Source organism: Camelina sativa, chromosome 5 (assembly GCF_000633955.1).
Source record: "Camelina sativa cultivar DH55 chromosome 5, Cs, whole genome shotgun sequence".
Classification (NCBI taxonomy): Eukaryota; Viridiplantae; Streptophyta; class Magnoliopsida; order Brassicales; family Brassicaceae; genus Camelina; species Camelina sativa.
Genome location: NC_025689.1, coordinates 7,909,961 through 7,927,033, shown reverse-complemented (window position 1 = coordinate 7,927,033; position 17,073 = coordinate 7,909,961). Strand labels below are relative to the sequence as shown.

The 17,073-nt window shown below is 31.8% G+C and overlaps 1 protein-coding gene across 1 annotated transcript; it reads right to left on the bottom strand.

The window, feature by feature from the left end:
* On the bottom strand, positions 6,011-10,979 carry LOC104786086 (homeobox-leucine zipper protein ATHB-14). Its single transcript, XM_010511418.2, has 17 exons — positions 10,419-10,979; positions 9,716-9,875; positions 9,490-9,605; positions 9,320-9,410; positions 9,130-9,225; positions 8,843-9,040; positions 8,615-8,770; positions 8,445-8,519; positions 8,251-8,357; positions 7,975-8,164; positions 7,697-7,885; positions 7,532-7,612; positions 7,303-7,443; positions 6,905-7,218; positions 6,698-6,812; positions 6,451-6,600; positions 6,011-6,369 (listed from the first exon to the last, which is right to left on the bottom strand). Exons 1-17 carry the CDS (start codon positions 10,634-10,636, stop codon positions 6,223-6,225), a joined length of 2,544 nt encoding a protein of 847 aa, XP_010509720.1. The 5' UTR covers positions 10,637-10,979; the 3' UTR covers positions 6,011-6,222.

Sequence of the window (17,073 nt, the reverse complement as noted above, 5' to 3'; positions counted from 1 at the left end):
CCACTCAATTTTATTCAAACACAATAAATTACTATTGTAACTCCATAGTTCTAAATGTAACTTCCATCATTTTTTATCATATAAATAAGCATTCTCTCAATCTATCATTCTCTCATATTGACATTCTTTTACTATCTCATTTTCACATTCTCTCATTCTCTTCTACAATACCTCAAATCATTTTTCGTTTTTTTTTTTTTTTTTTTTGATTTCTTATTTTTGTTGTATGGGTTGTAAAAAAAATATGAAATATCATTGTAAATTGTTAATGCTAAATTTTAATTTTAGAGACTACATGATATATATTTTACATTGTTCTTATTTTAAAAGATTTATCTCCTTTATCTAATTTGGATTATTATCTTATAAGTAATCATTCTCTCTTCCTCTCCCACCAATATCAAATGTTGTTATATCTCATATGTGTTGTAAGAGTTTGATTCTATATTTTAATTTAGAAAGTATTATATATATATAGATATTACATTGTTCTATTTTTTAAAGATTCATCTCCATTATCTAATTTGGATTACCATCTTATAGTAAACATTCTCTCCTCCTCTCCTACCAATATCAAATGTTGTTATATCTCATATGTGTTGTAACTTGTAAGAGTTTGATTCTATATTTTAATGTAGAAAGTATTATATATATTTAACATTGTTTTCAATTTTTATTTTATTTATATAAAAAAATATTTCTTTTATATTTCTTGCCTTTCTAATCTATTCATATTTATTTTTTAAATTTGCATAGTTAAATTTAAATTCACATATGTTGGTTTTAACAAAACAATCAACTTTATTTGAGAATTAGATGTTCCTATTCATTTTTAAACGATCAATGTGTAACATATAAGCATTTTGTCTTGCAATCACAAGTTCCATTTCCATTACTTAACTCCATGGTTAAACTATAATATATGTTGTCCTATTTGTAGGAATAACAACATACTTATTTAATTTATTTAAAAGAGCAGATGATTAAACGAAATAAACATTTCTCCAAATTTTATAATTCAATCAGTGAGTGTACTTATTACTTTGAAAAACTTTTACATTGAAGTTCATAAAATCATATAAGAAAACTAAAATACTATATCACTTCAAATTTGGAAGGAAACACTTGGTATTCCTTTTTAAAAAAGTCAAGACACATATAAAAATTTATTAATATTTAACTCACTTTAAAGACATTAAAGGTCATTTAACTCAAAAATAACTTCTATCCAATAATTTCATACATTCCTCCCACAAATAAATATATATATATATATATATGTTCAAGATTGTATTTAAATATTACATAATTTTTTAGTTAGCTAAATTTATAGTCACATATATACAATATATATACATAAGAATTTATATTACTTATTAACACCATAATTCGACCCATTATTTGCTTAACTCAATATTGGTTTCAAAGCCAACTAAAGAAAAACAGAAACGATCTTATTGATATTAGACCAAAACATGGGCATACAAACATAATCACTTACACGGAAGATATTTTAAAAAAATAACTTATTATTGCAACATCAACGTATGAAGGGTTTACATAAGCAGTTAATTAGAAAATCTATAATACAATAAATGTATTGGAAACAATATCAGTCAATGATAAGATTGGATCCTCAAAAGCAAGAAACAACATCTTCTTAATTCATAAAAAATAAACGCCACAATTATACACATCTAAACGAAATGATATAAACATATAGTGTATAAATAAAAGTGACGGCAAAGCCCGTATATGCCTAACTAAAACGAAATAATACAAAAGAGAAAACGAAAAGACCAAAAAAAACAAGAAAGTGCCAACTACACCACAACCCATGCGTTGCGTGGGGAAACACCTAGTTTTTTCAAAAGGTGAGGGAGAGAAAAGACTACAAAGCTTGACGATGTCGCTACATGTAATAATATACCATCAGAAACTTGGCGATGCCTTCGAAAGATTTGGTGAGATGGGGAAGAAATTTGTATATTGTTCCCTGATGCATGCACCTATACATCTCTAAAATATACTATAAAGGAGAAACAAAAGAGATTGTCAAAAAAAAAGGAGAAACAAAAGTATGATTTATAAACTTTTGGTTTTAACGATATAAATAAATAAAAGCAATATGCATTTCTTGATGATAAACTTATTTCCTTCAATTATGGAAATGTTTTTCGCGACCGTTTTACCAAAATTGTCACTTCACCGTTTTCCAAACTGTCTATTTCCAACAATTTTGGTCGCTTTCTCAGTAGAGTACGAAAACATTAAAAACTTTTTCATTGAAGTAGACAACTACTGAGAAAAAACGTTTATAGGTTTCTCTGCCTATAATAAGTTTAAAGAGTGGGAGGCATAATCATCATTTACTTTTTCAGTTTTTCTTATGATAGATACGATTTCAATATACGTTTTAAGTCGTGATAGATTCATTTATTGTGAAGATTCATGCAAATCTAATCCTTAAATTTGTTTGCAGTGCTATTAACGGCTTCCACAACTAGAAACCAGCTATTTTCAAATTGGACCACCTTCCATTATGCAAAACAATAATACACAAATCTAGCATAATAACTTATCAATAATACATATAGATATTCTTTTGTAATAATTGTTTGATATACATATTACGGCCTACATATTACTCCAAATATAACATATCACGTATTTACCTTTTTTACATTTCAAATTTTCACCAAAAATTGAAAGGAAACTGCATAAACGCTACTACACAACTATATGATAAGATGTGCATATATATTTATATTACTCAACTTCCAAATGTTTCCCCTGATATATGATACAAAACTTAATATAATTTCTTGTCCAACTACATCTTTACAAAATTATAGATATTTTTCTTCATATATATATATACTAGAAAGTAGCCCACGCGATGCGTGGATTATGTATGCATTATTAATTTGAAATAAAGAATCAAGTTTATATTCAATTGTATATGAAATGTACATGTAATTGTTCATATATGTCTTGAAAATTAATTTTCATAATATTACGATTTAATATAATATTTTAATATATAAATGTTATTTAATGCTTCATAAAAGAGTCATTTTGAGATAGAGAAAAAAAAGTTAAATTACACAGAATTGTTAAAAATATTTAGACAATATGTTACTATAATAATATAAAAATAATCGTCTTGCTGATGGATTAGCAAACTATGCTTTCTCATTGCAGTTAGGTTTTCATTCTTTTGATACTGTGCCGAGTGGGGTTGAATTGATTCTTTCGGGTGATGTCCGGGGAGTTGCTGCTCCTCGTCGGATTTGTTTGTAATTTTCAGTTTGAATAAATAAAAGGAGACTTAGTCTCCTCTCTTCTACCAAAAAAAAAACTATAATAATAGGACCATTGTTTTAATTACCAAAAAATCAATTTAATTTTGTCTTTTCGTTAAGTAATTAAGGCAAATTATATTTATTTACATTTTTGTCTTTTTTGGAAAAAAACTAATAAGTAGTCTAAAAATAAAATTGTAAGACCTTACCATTTAACTACTTTGATAGATAATTTAATGTTGTTCTATATATTAATTTTACTTTCATCATCTAAAATTAATACTTAACAACAAATAATTTTAAAAGAAATACTCTCTCTTGTAATCCATTTTCAATAATATCCTTGTATATATACAAAATAACTAAATTCTAAACTCTAAACTTCAAATATTAAACATTACCTCTCCATCACTCTTGAATGAACTTGCCTCAACTTTTTTTTGTTTTGTGAATGATTTCGTAAATAAAAATTTGACTTTTACAAATTTTATACCATGGAGTATTGATGTATCATTTTTTCTATTGATTGCTTTTTTTACGACTCACCTCTGTATAATTAAATTTTATTTTGCTCGGTCCAAATGTTTGAAGTGCCTTTGATATGCCTCCATCTTCATGGATAGTGATTCTCCACAATCCAGCTTGGCTAATATTGTAATATGAAACAAAATTCCTTTCATCCAACAAAATGAAAATATTGCCACAAATCATAATCCGGCCTTCTTTCCATTTATCATTGAAAATTTTAAACAGTACATTAGTTTAAAAATTATGTGGGACTGTATTAAATGGTTATATTAGACAATACTCCCTCTATTCCTGATTAATCCATATTTTAGGATTTTTAAACATATTAAGAAAACATAATAGAAACTGACTTTAGTTGCATTATTTTTTTTCGATTAACAAATTTCAATCAATAATATTTAGTTTCTTTTTTGAAGTTTACAATTTGTCCCTAATTACTTATTAAAAATATATAGAAAACCTAAAATTTGTTTTTTTTTTGTGCAACATTTTTTCTCTCTAGAAAATTGATTAATAAGGAATGGATGGAGTAGATTTTAGTGAGGAAAATTAAACATACTGTTTAATGGGACAAAATTATTTTACAAAATATACCTTGTCAATGCATCTATGTAACTATTCTACCAAAATAAAATGCATCTACGTAACTATAAAAGTTGAAAAAGACTTGGTCATGTTTTTCACTCTTCTTCTCATCTGTGAAACACAGAACACATAACATATATATTGATTATGGAGAAAAAGAGTAAATATATTTTGAATAATTATAAGGACCCCTTGCTACACATCAAACCTCTATTTGATAATCGAGGATTGGAGAAGAGTACCATCATATCAAGAAACTTGACGATCTGTTTTCCTCTTGCAGCGATGATGATACGTTAGAACAGGTCTAGAATTTGAGAGTAAATTTTCCTATTTAAGTAAATGTCTACCTATGGCTATATATACGTACAATACTATTTGAATGTTAGATAGATGTTACTCTTAGGTTCAAAATATTTTATTGACAGTTACAAATTTGGGAATTATGGAATTTGGTGTCATAAGTTTTGTAACATAAATATTTGCAACATAAATCTTTTCATTAGATAAAATACAGTTCAATGTATGGTTATTGAAATTATAAAAACGCATCTCTCTTTAATTCATGGTGAAAGAAATTTGTAACCCGCTACATGATATTAAATATAAAATTTCAATATATTTTCTATATAAGAAATAATCAAACTTAATAATCAAACTTAATGATTGAATTAATGCTATTTTAAATATGTCACTTACAATTGTGTAATGAAATAAATAGATAGAAAATCAAGGAAAGTCAACATCTATCAAAATTTTCTTATATATATATATATATATATATATATATATGAGTTTAAACATGACAACAATTCTGATTAGCTCTTGATAGATCAATTTTATGTTGATATGTGCATTGATATGAAAGGAAAAGCTATTATTATGTAATTTATACATTATTATGTAATTTATCTAAATTTAATAGGATTTAAGTGGAACTGACTAACTTTATTGCCTACTCAATTAATGAAAGAAAAAATTCTATGATTTTAAAATGTGTAATAATTAAGGTTTATAAAATTACATAGAGGTATAATCATAATCATGTATTTAAACTATTTCATTTCTCATCCAAGATATGGTTTTTGTTATGATATTTTTTTTATTATAAAATAGTGTGTATTTTTTCACTTTAAAGGATGGAAGACAAATTAAATAAAATGTGTAAAACAGATGTATCAATTATCAGTTATTTATTAGTAAATGGTATAGAATATTAAATTTTGTATCAAATATATAATATGAGATTTTATTATAAAACAATCTGATTTTGTATGACAAAAGAACTTAATATATAAAAGTATATATAAATATATATGTCAGTTGTACCAACTGGATAAGAGAAGTATGATTATTTGAAATTGAAAATAATATAAATTTGTTGAAAAGAAAATGGAAATAAAGAATGACAGGTGTCACTAAAATAGAATGCCAAATGTTGCAATGTGAGTAAAAGTTAGAAAAAATCTTCTCACATTATATAAGATATATATATATTTTTTTTTGCTACATATCTATGAGAATGTAACAACATTTTTTTACATTTTTTTGCAAATGTAACAACATTGCTTTAAGCAAACTAGCACAACAAAAATTAAAGACTTCATAACATTAACATAATAATATCTTCTGCCATAACATAGGAATAAGAACAAACCCATAAAGGATCATACATTATATTACATATTAGTCCTTGAATTTCAAAATACTTATGGAGCATAGTGGCAACCTAAGTTTAATATCTTACATAAATAACCTTCCTCCCAAGGGGAAAATGGAGTGATCCGGTCTTCTTATTAATTCTTCAAACGAACGACCAATTCACGAACATGAAAGCTAAGCAGTGGTTTGATTCATCGTCTTCTAGAACTTTCCACACCGTTGCCTGCTCGTAAGACACCATCCTTCCCATGCTTGATGCACATACTCCCGCCGGAAGATGAGCATAGCCCTGTCAAACAAAATCAAGATTTCGAGTTAAACATCAATTTTCCAAGAACATGGCAAAAGTTTCCCAAGAAAAGACAAACACCTGTTGCATGATCTTGGGGAACTCAGAGCAAAGAGCTTTACGACCAGACTCATTGAGAGTCTTGTCTAGCATTATGTCTTGAAGGGCTACAAGAGTAGTTTCCAGCATGTCTAAACCAGTCTGGTTTGCAAATGTGAAAACCGGTGAAGCCTGCAGAAGAGAGTGTCACTTGTCTCAAAAAATGCGAAACATGTCTCACAGTCTCAGTCACTAATGAGAAATCTGAATCTGAGCCCTAGTCACTTACATTTGTTTTGAGGGAGCAGCACAAGATTGCGTCAGTGTGATTCCACAGCTGATGGAGCAACCTGTCACCACTGGTTTGAGAATCAGAGCCAAAGAGATCTGCACCAGTGTGAAGGCTACAAAACCAAAAAAAAAGAAAAGAAGAGAGTTTCAGATAAATGATCCACAGATTATGTAAACAAAAACAACCTAGATCGCTAATAAGTACCTGTAACTCCGTGAGATCCAACGGACTAGAGTGAGAGCTTCAGGGGAAGTGGGAACAGAGATTGGACTGATACTGGAACCAGGACGAGGAGCAATGGCTAAAGCAACCCTCTGAATCGATCCTACTATGCTTCTCACGTACTGACGTGCCATTGACGCAACACTATCTCTTGAATGGTTATCAAATGTAAACTGGAATGCTATGGTTATTACCGACCTAAAGTTACAGCCATTTGGGTCGGCTTCACCAGCTTGACGTGTGGATCCTTCTAACGCCGAGGCTAAATCCAGTGTACGGTTTGCAGTTGCACCGTTCTATATGACAGTAAAAATCTGTTAGAATACTGCATCAAGAATAATAATACATAGTGATCTTTAAATGGCTTTTAGATATATTACCGGAGTTGATTTATGTTCAAGAGGTATGACACGAAAACCAGATGGAAGCAAAGGTGCATCATCAGCAAATGATTCGTCTATAGGGGCAAAGACAAGCTGTGCACAACCTCCAACCACATTTTCATCAACACCACTACAAAGCTGCAAAAGAATCAAGGGTCAAAACATATGAAGAAGAGAACCAACCAACGAACTGAGAAACTTTGGATGTGAAACTATGAAGTAAAACCTGTAGCAAATACATATCCCGAGCTAAACCCATGTCTTCAGGTGAGTAAGCGTGACCTTCAAGTCTAACCACCTCAAGAGACTGAAACAAGTAATTCAAGAAATGTGTCAGGTTTGTAAAAACATGTTTAGATAACAGAAAATGAAGCTGCATATTCTTTAGTACCTCTTCATGTTCAACTGTCTGCGCGAGGGGGAGAATGACTTGATTACTTGGGAACCCACCAGCTCTAGCACAAGGAACAGCAAACGGACTTGCTCTAAGCGATGCAGCAGCATAAGCATCCACACCATAATCAGCCCATTCAGAGCGGTGTTCTCTAAGGAATCGAATCAGCACAGCAGGAGGAACATTCTTGATGAAAGTAAGAGATGCAAGTTAGTTAGATAAAGACTGAAACAAAAGATAAGCTTTTCCCATTATCAAATCCTTACGATATGTACCTGAAGTAACATAGATGCCTTGGCACAAAGCACGCCACTACCAAAGCTCGGAAGGAAGGAGTTACCGTACTGAGCACCACCAAACTTCCCAGGGGACAAGTTTATCATAACAGTAATATCCTCTGCGCCATCACTACCCATTGGCGTCCATCCATCGTCCACAAAACCATTAACAGCATCATTGAAACCCCTGGAGTACATCCAGTTAGAACAATTAGAATAATGAAAAGAAAACTTGGCAATAATAAGACTATTCAAGTCAAAGAAGATACTTACCGACAGAGTCTTTGACTGAAGGTTCTTAAAACTGCAGGTTGACGTCCTCCACCATACTGAACTTCTCCACTTGTCTCTTGTGCAATTTGTCTCACATGTCTCAGAGCCTGAATTAGAATCCAATCATAAGAAACAGCAGTATCCCAAGTTGTCCAGGTCACTATATACTAAGGAATAAGGTTACTTGAACTTACAGCGACAGTCATTTTCTGAGCAAGAATCTTGGAAGATTCATAGAGAGGCCTCATGACTTCAGGGACACTCCACGCCTTACAAAAACCAGAAAACAAAGTCAGGAACATATTATTAAAGAGAGCTGATATGTTTAGACTTTAGAACCAATTTGAGTTGTCACTTCACTTACATCCAAATCAACATGATCAACAATGTGGAGAATGGAACCACCACCCTCACAAGGACGGATAAGAAAACCGCTTGGTCGCATTTCAGCTCTCACAAAGCTTGAAGAAGGTGGTCCAGTGGGGCCACCAGTTGCAGAAGTAAGAGACCTCTCACAAACCTGAAGACAGTGAGTTAGTATTAAAATAGAAACAACAAAACAGAAAAGAAAAAAACAGATCCAAGAACTCACCACATAGCTTCCATCTTCTAAACAAGTACTATATCTCAGCGTCCAAAAGTCACGAGCAGCTGCCAATGTTGTCGGAGCATACATCTGTGTGTATATAAGCTCGATAGTCCCACCGTTTCCAGCAGGTATCACACTCAGAGTATCCACACATCGACAATCACGGAGCCAAGATGGACGATCTTTGAGGATTTCAGCGACCTATAGTCATTTTTTAAAAGTCAAGATTATATATTTATCCTGATCACAAACACAAGCCATAGAAGAATGTAACAAAACCACACTTATACCTTCATGGGTTCTAAACTCACGAGACCGCAGGCACGTGCTGCAATTCCACTGCAGTTGCGGGAAATAGCGACGATGCCAATAGAATCCGGACCAGGCTACACCAGCAAAAGAAGGTTCAGTAAATAACCAATATAAAAAATTCATCTTAAGACATCAGATTTCACAACTTGAGGTGTGTTTTTTTTTTACCTTCATCCCAATCATCTGCACCCAGTCAACAGCAGTTCCTGTAGCCTTGGAAAGGAACTCTGCTAGGGCCTCCTCTGCTATAGAAAGGAGACTAAACAAGAAAACCATATAAGTTGTCATATAGATTTCAACAAGATGAGGGACATAACAAGCAGACAAGAAAAGCTCACCCAGCTGGGTTGTTAGCATCTCGTTGGAGATGCTGAGGATTTGGGTTTTGCTGTTGATGTTGCTGACCACTCACGACCACAGACTCACAGCTGTTGTCTGTGGTCGTCCCAGAAGCCTGCATTCCAAAAAAGATAACAACTTGTAAACAAAATGATTCATATATAATAATAATATATCACACAGATACTAATAGAATAGAGAAAGAAAAAATAATGAAGACTTTACAGTGTGGAGTTGATGTTTCATGTGGCCATTCTCATAGACCAAGTGGGAAACTTGCTTCTGCAAACGATCATTCTCTTCCATCAAGAGTTTGTTCATAGCATTGAGCTTTCTGTTCACTGTTTGAAGACGAGCAGCTTCTTTCCTCTGCTTCTCTCGACATCTTAAAATCAAAAAGAAGCTTCATCAATAAACCAACAACAACAAAAAAAAAAGCCAAATGTGTATGTATGATGTGAATAAATATGTTAGTGGATGAACAGAGACAGACACCATTTGGCTTTATAAACACATCCAATGATATAAAGAAGAAAAGATAATGTAAAATTTTTACCATTTATCATTATCATATTCTCTGTTCTATAACATATTAAAGCTTTTGACAGAAATAAATGTAAAGAGGAGAACGCATTCAAAGACAATTTGATTAGATGTCACTTTCTTGAATCTAGATTTTTTTTTTTCAACTGTATATGTGTCAAAGCGTAAACAAAACTTGAGAGATTTGTAAGACATGGATCTGCACTAAAATCTGAAACATAATCATTCATCACTACTAAGATCCAGAGAAGAACTACCCAAATATTACTAACTTTACTAAGCAGTGAAAAATATAACATTTAACATTATCATATACTCAAATACAAACAAAAAGTAATAATCTTTTTATTAAAGAAATAAGAAGAAGAAGATGAATTTAAATCACCTGCGGTTCTGAAACCAAACTTTGATCTGTTTAGGCTCGATGTTGGAGAGGATGGGACATTCTCGTATGAGTTGCTGTCTTCTCAGAGAGCTGGGCTTAGGGCACTCAGTGTAAACTCTCTCAAGAGCTTCCACTTGTTCCGGCGTGTACCTCACATACTTGCCGGAATCCAACCCTTTATCCGGCGACTCTCTGTTCATCGTGTGGACCATCATCATAGCTCAAAATCTAAAGTAAAAGAACTTGAAGAAAGAAATAAAAAGGAAGAAACTTTCAAATGGAGTGAAAATTCGAGGAAATACTAGGTTTTTTTTATTGTTGCTGGGTTCTTTTCAAGGGTAGGCTCTCTGAGTAGAGAGAGCCTCCACTCACGTTCATGAGATAATGGTGAGAAGAAAAAAGGAGTTTGGGGGGAAAGAAAAAAAAAAAAAAAAAAAAAGTTTAAATTTTTATTCCTTTCGGTTTTATTTGTTGTTGTTTCTTATAAGCGCAGCGCAAGACAGAAAACGCCAGAGAGAGAGACAATGGCTGAGAGAGGAAGGAGAAGAAGATAAGAGGAGGAGCGAGAGCAAGTTAAAAGGAAGCAAAGTAAGGGTCTTTATCATCTCTAGACGCCAATCTCGAGATCCTTTTAAGACAATGGTCCAACCACAAATATTCTTTTTTTAAATGTCTGTAAAAATAAATTACCTTTGTTTTTTTTTTTGTGTGGCGCTAGAGAAGACTAGCACAACAACATAAAGGAAGATTAAAAAAAATTAACTAAGCAAAAAGTAAAAAATAAGCCAGGTGGGTTGAATTTTATAAAAGCTTTTACTTTTAGGGTTCTCTACTGCAAGAAAAAAAAACACATTTTTACAGAGTAAATTAGTAACATAATGTTGCAATGGAGTTTTTGAATAAATGATTTTGTTATTTACAAAATCAAGTATGTTGAGTACTAATTATTAGATAAGTTTTATTATGGTTAATAAATTAAATATTCTTGTTTATGCAATTAAAGAAAATAATAAGTAGGATAGGAGTAATTAAAAGAAGGTGCAGGATAAAAAAGGGGGAAAGACAATAAAGGAGAAAAGCCAACACACGCAAAACAGTCTCTGCAAAACCCATCTGTTTTAATTTTCACTCTACCCACAACAGTAATGATAAAAAAAAAATAAGTATAAAATAACTAACTTAATAAGGATGCAGAGAGACAGGCCAATCTTTGTTTTTTACTTTTTTGATATTATTATTATATTTTATACAGAAGTATATGAAACTGTTGTCAGAAGAAACGGATATTTGACGAAATTGTTATTTTGCTAACTTGGGGAATAAAGAAAAATAAAGAAAAAGAAAAAGAAAATTAAGCTGTTGTCTTTAGCTCTCTGTGAGAAGGACATAACATAAGTTTGTTTATCTCTCCTCTTTCTTCTCTACTGTTTCTGTCTGATTGTGCATCATGATGGTGATGCTGATGTTTATACATGTTCATGTATATCATCATGTGTATATGTACGTACATCTTTGGATGCATTAGGTTGATGATGAGATACTGATGAATGATGATGATGCATGCATGCATGAGGAAAATTGTGTGGGAAAATGTTTACTAACGCGCGTGAGAGGCGTGAACGGGTGGTGCGGCTTTATTATAGACATGCCTTAAATTCAGACTTTTGTGTGTTTAAAATATTGTTTTACGAAAATATAAAAACAGGCTTATTATTAGTCTATAATGGAAACTAGTATTTAATATATTTTGATTTCATTTTGATTCTTGGAATATAAAAAAAAAAAAAAAAAAGGGAGAAGAGAGACAAGTTTGGCATTGGTCAGTACAAAACTGTTTAAGGGTTCTGTAACGAGTTGTACAAAATCAATGTTCGGACAAACGGCTAACTTCTTATAACACTACGGTCATACGTGTCTATACGGTAGGACAAGACCAAATACAAGTAATTTTGTAGTATTATTTATATACAGAGAGAGAGAGAAGAGGAATAAATGAAGCTAGGAAGAGGTCATGTGAAGTCTCATCATGAGTCCAACTTTGTGCATGCGCTTCGATTTTCTACATGGCAGATACCACCCACGTAGCCCCCCTATACATATACATACATACTCTCCCTTTTCTTCTCTAGCTAGTGTTGTGTGCGCAATTAACCATTTTATTTTTATTCTCATAAAAAAGATTACAACTACTTTTCTCCATCGAATACACGCAAAATAAATTCTTTTCAAGTTTTATCCTTTTCATAAAACGCCACTCAAACATTATTAAAACTACACAATAATATTACGAGGTTACTTCTCGCGCCACTCAAAACATTTCTTTTTGAGTTTTGAGTTTTCTTCTCTCATCACGCGGCATTTTTACTCTTGCATTTGCAATTGCATGTACACCATTTTCATTTTGAACTATGGTCCTATAACCTTATACAAGTATACGACCATTTTCATTTCATTTTACTCTTTTCTCGTAATATCGTCTTTGAACTATGGTCCCTAGTATAACCCATGGAATGTATTGTAACTGTTTTTAGAGATCACAATAATTAATAACGATTAAACATAGATCCTGTTTTACGTATTTTACTCTCTCAAATACAAAAACCCGTGTAATAAGTAATCAGCAAATTGTATTTTGAATGTTCCCTGTTTCCTCGGCTCGAATCCTCTGAAAGGGAAAGAAGGGATACACCCATAACGCATTATACATAATGCAGTGCTCTTTAACCCTCTTTTCTAAAAGGCTTTGGATGCTTTCATAATAAGGAAAATAAAGAAACCATAAATAGAGTGCATAGTTTGGTTGCTGGAGAAAAAAAGAATGTCAAACCTTTTAATTTGACAATATCTATCTTTACAAAATAATAATTGGCTTTGTCCTATATATATATTTATTTGTTGTGCCAACTTTTTATTTTTAGCAAGAGGCATGGAGCAAGAGAGTACCCCACTGGGCCAAGTCCACTCACTCTTGTTCCCATGTCACACATTGCTTGATTTCCCAAATTTACAATGTTTTTTTTTTCTTCTTCTTCTTTTGTTGGTGTCATTTTCCACCATTTGTATACTTCCTTTTAGAGCTCCATTATAGATCTATCTTGTTTCACATGTGATTTTGCTTTTTTTTTTTTTTTTGTCAATAGCATGCATTATATATCAATATGAATTCGGTTTCGTGACTTAATTATGTTTATAAAGGTATTTGAATAGTCGATCCTAACAAGATAGACCACCAAGTAAAATGCTAATTTCCTAACGCGGAAGGTCAGTCCAATAAGGTTGAAAGATAATATATACACAGAAGTGTACTAGCTATAAACTGAGATATACACAATGAGTGCAATCTAACATCTAATTTGGAGTCAAACTAATTAGTGCAGTTGAACTGAAACTTATTTCAGAACCCTACATTTATACTTATGGAATGGCCTAAATTTTCATCTCAAATATAGTATATAGTCATCACTTATCAGATATCATTGAGTGCAAAAATATATATGAAAGTTAGGGGGATCGTATCGTACCATCATTAAATCTAATCATTCTACATGGTATCACCAACACAATATCATTGGTTAGAGTTAAGTCGAAATTAGAGATCATCAGTTTTCCTTAAACATATTTTCTCTATAGTCACTACAAATTTTACATATGGATCTGCAAATTCCAAACTTTGGCTTAATTAAGACTAGAATCTTTAACTACGGAATAAAAAAATAAAAACCAATGGCCACCTTTGCTACAGATTACAACATATTAGGTTACTAATTTGGTTTAAACTCTTGCTATGTGGGCTGTAAAACAATATACGACAATAAAGCACCATAATAGCTAATCAAACTTATTAAAGTAAACCAAAAACAAAACATGGATTTACTCCATAAATGGGAAATCGATGCAGCAATGATATTGAAATCACACACTCAATGAAAGGAAAAAGCACAAGTGTCTTTTTATTCCACTCTTTGGAACGAAATGAAAGTTTTATTAGAAGAAAAAAAAAAGTCAAATGAAAAGCCCTATTTTTGTCACAATTGTGTTCTTCTTGCTTTGCTTCAATCTCACATCTCTTGTTGATCTATTTGTGTTAAAGGCGAGAGATTAAAGAGGTGGAGAAAGGGACCCATGCATGGGCATGATAGAGGTGTAAAGTCAAGCATGGATAGAAAGGAAGGCTCCAAGTTTGATAGGCTGCTCATGCATATATTGTTTTGATCATATTAATATTCATATATATAATTTAATAATTATGAGTGGGATTAAAGTTTGTGATATTACTCGCCATGAGGTTTAAAATTGAGCTTATAAAAGACGTTCCACAAATATACAATTTTTCGATTACGTCATATGACAACATCGAGTTTGATTTTGAAGACTTCTGATGAAGAAGATGGTCGTTTTAGGGTGTGATCCGTTTTACTCAAAAGATTATACCATTCAATTAAATAATGGATCCGTACGTTACTTAAATCTTTATATCTCAACCAAGTTAGATAACAATAGCTGATTATGGTATGATGGATCAGTATATATATGATCTATCGATCGAGAAGAGCTGAACAAGAGATACCGAGTTGATTTCAATTTTTAATTTTCCTTCTAGTATCTTTTTATGTACACACTGTGTGTGCAACTCACATTAGGAAATAGTTATTAGCATCAAAATCTCTACATTCTAAACAGTCTATGGCTAGAAAATGAAGTACATTAATAAGATACTTGTAAAATATAATGGGACATTTTATCAAGAAAAAAAAAATGTAACGGGACAAATAATTGTGATATGTATATATACAACTTACAAGTCAGAATCCGAGTTCTAGCAAAATTAGAGATCTAAGTACAACTTTTTTTAATACCAATATAACACAAAATCGCTATATATGCCAATAGTTTGGAATAGTGCTTTGAAAGAAAAAACAGCTTGAAATAGTGGTGGCTTGATGAAAAGGGAAGCGGCCTATAGCTAAAGGAATGTAGTAGACCTATTCATATGTTAGTCCCACACTACACAAAGCCATTGAGAAGAAGAAAAATGCATCATACTATGCTCTCTTTTCCAATAAAACTTTCCTGCAATCATTCCCTATTTATATATGATACGAGTTATACATCTTCGCACACACCACGCATATGAACCATACATTTTTGTTCACACACGGAAACCACTCAGTGCATATGCGTGTATGTGACCTTACCAACAACGCATAGATCTTTTGATGCTGCAGTCGCCATTTGAAAACATTCCCAAAATATTTTGTTATATATATTTTCTAATCATTAAACATTATATTTTAACCTTTTTTAAAACCTTTTCTAAAAGGATTCTTTTTCAAATCTTAAGAATTCATAAATTCACTATTACTGCGCCTAAAGAAATTGTTAAGAGATTAAAACCATTCCACTGAATACGTACTAATGAAGCGTGAGATTAAAATTCATTAATTTCCAAATGCGGTTAACATCACAAAAACTGATATTAATGGAAGCCGGCCCCCAGTGAGTAAGTACTGCAGGCACGAACCAACAACCACCATTACTCTGTTCATTACATGGAAGTCGGACACGAATCTAGGAAGAACCCATGAGAACAACACCAACATATGATTACACACTTATGTGCCAAATTTTGATCAGAAGAAAACGTACGTCTCATGGTATGACTTTGACATGATCTGTGATTCTGTGAACATATACGTATGTTTTAAGCTTATGAGAACTTTCATATAGTAGTAATTGTTTGCTATTAAGGTAAGTCAAAAAAATTTCCTTCATATATAGAGGCTAGAGAAGGAAACGCATGTGTGATGTGTCAGTCATTATTTTATACATACGTTGGTTACTATGTTTTAAAAAGTCTTCGAAGATTTTACATCAACTTGTAAACTCCAAAGAGACAGTAGCTAAAGCGCAAGCCAACAACCCAAACTTCAGCCAGAAGCTGTCTGAAAATCAAAGCAATGCTCTTAAGGAACCTTGTTAAATTAAGGTTTATATAAAAAGAAATAATGGAAAAGGCGCAAGAGAACAAAACATGACTTCAGACATATAAATTGTCTGGAAATGAAATGATTATGCTTAGTGCACATATTAAAAGTGGCAAACTATATAAGAATATTATACCTTCTTCCTAGAACGAACCAACTAATACGATCGATGTACGTATCTATGTGCCAAATTCATTCGAACATATCTATATACCAATATACTAATATACTATATCTTAAAACATTCAATCCAAACAAAGTTTCGTCGAACTAAAACCAAATCTCTAAAAATGACATTAGAAAATTTGTACTCTTTTTAAAAAAAAAATTGGTGAATCTTTTATTTTATTTAAACAAATGAGGTTTGTAGTTTAGTGATTTGTACTACCATGTTTCTACTACTATGTCACAATTTAAATTCTAAGTTTATATTTTAGTTTCTATTTTAGTTCTTAAGTTTATATGCGGTCATAAAATAATTAAAAAGTGATGTGTAAAGGTTGAAGGATTTGACAAAACTAAAACAGAACTATACAACAATTCGAAAACACAAGCAACACCGCGTATATATAAGAAAACTGCGATTGAAAAATTATGTATGTCATGGTCGTACTCGTATATGCAATGTGTTTAATGGGCACACTTTGAAAGTGAGCATAGTGATAGTCCAC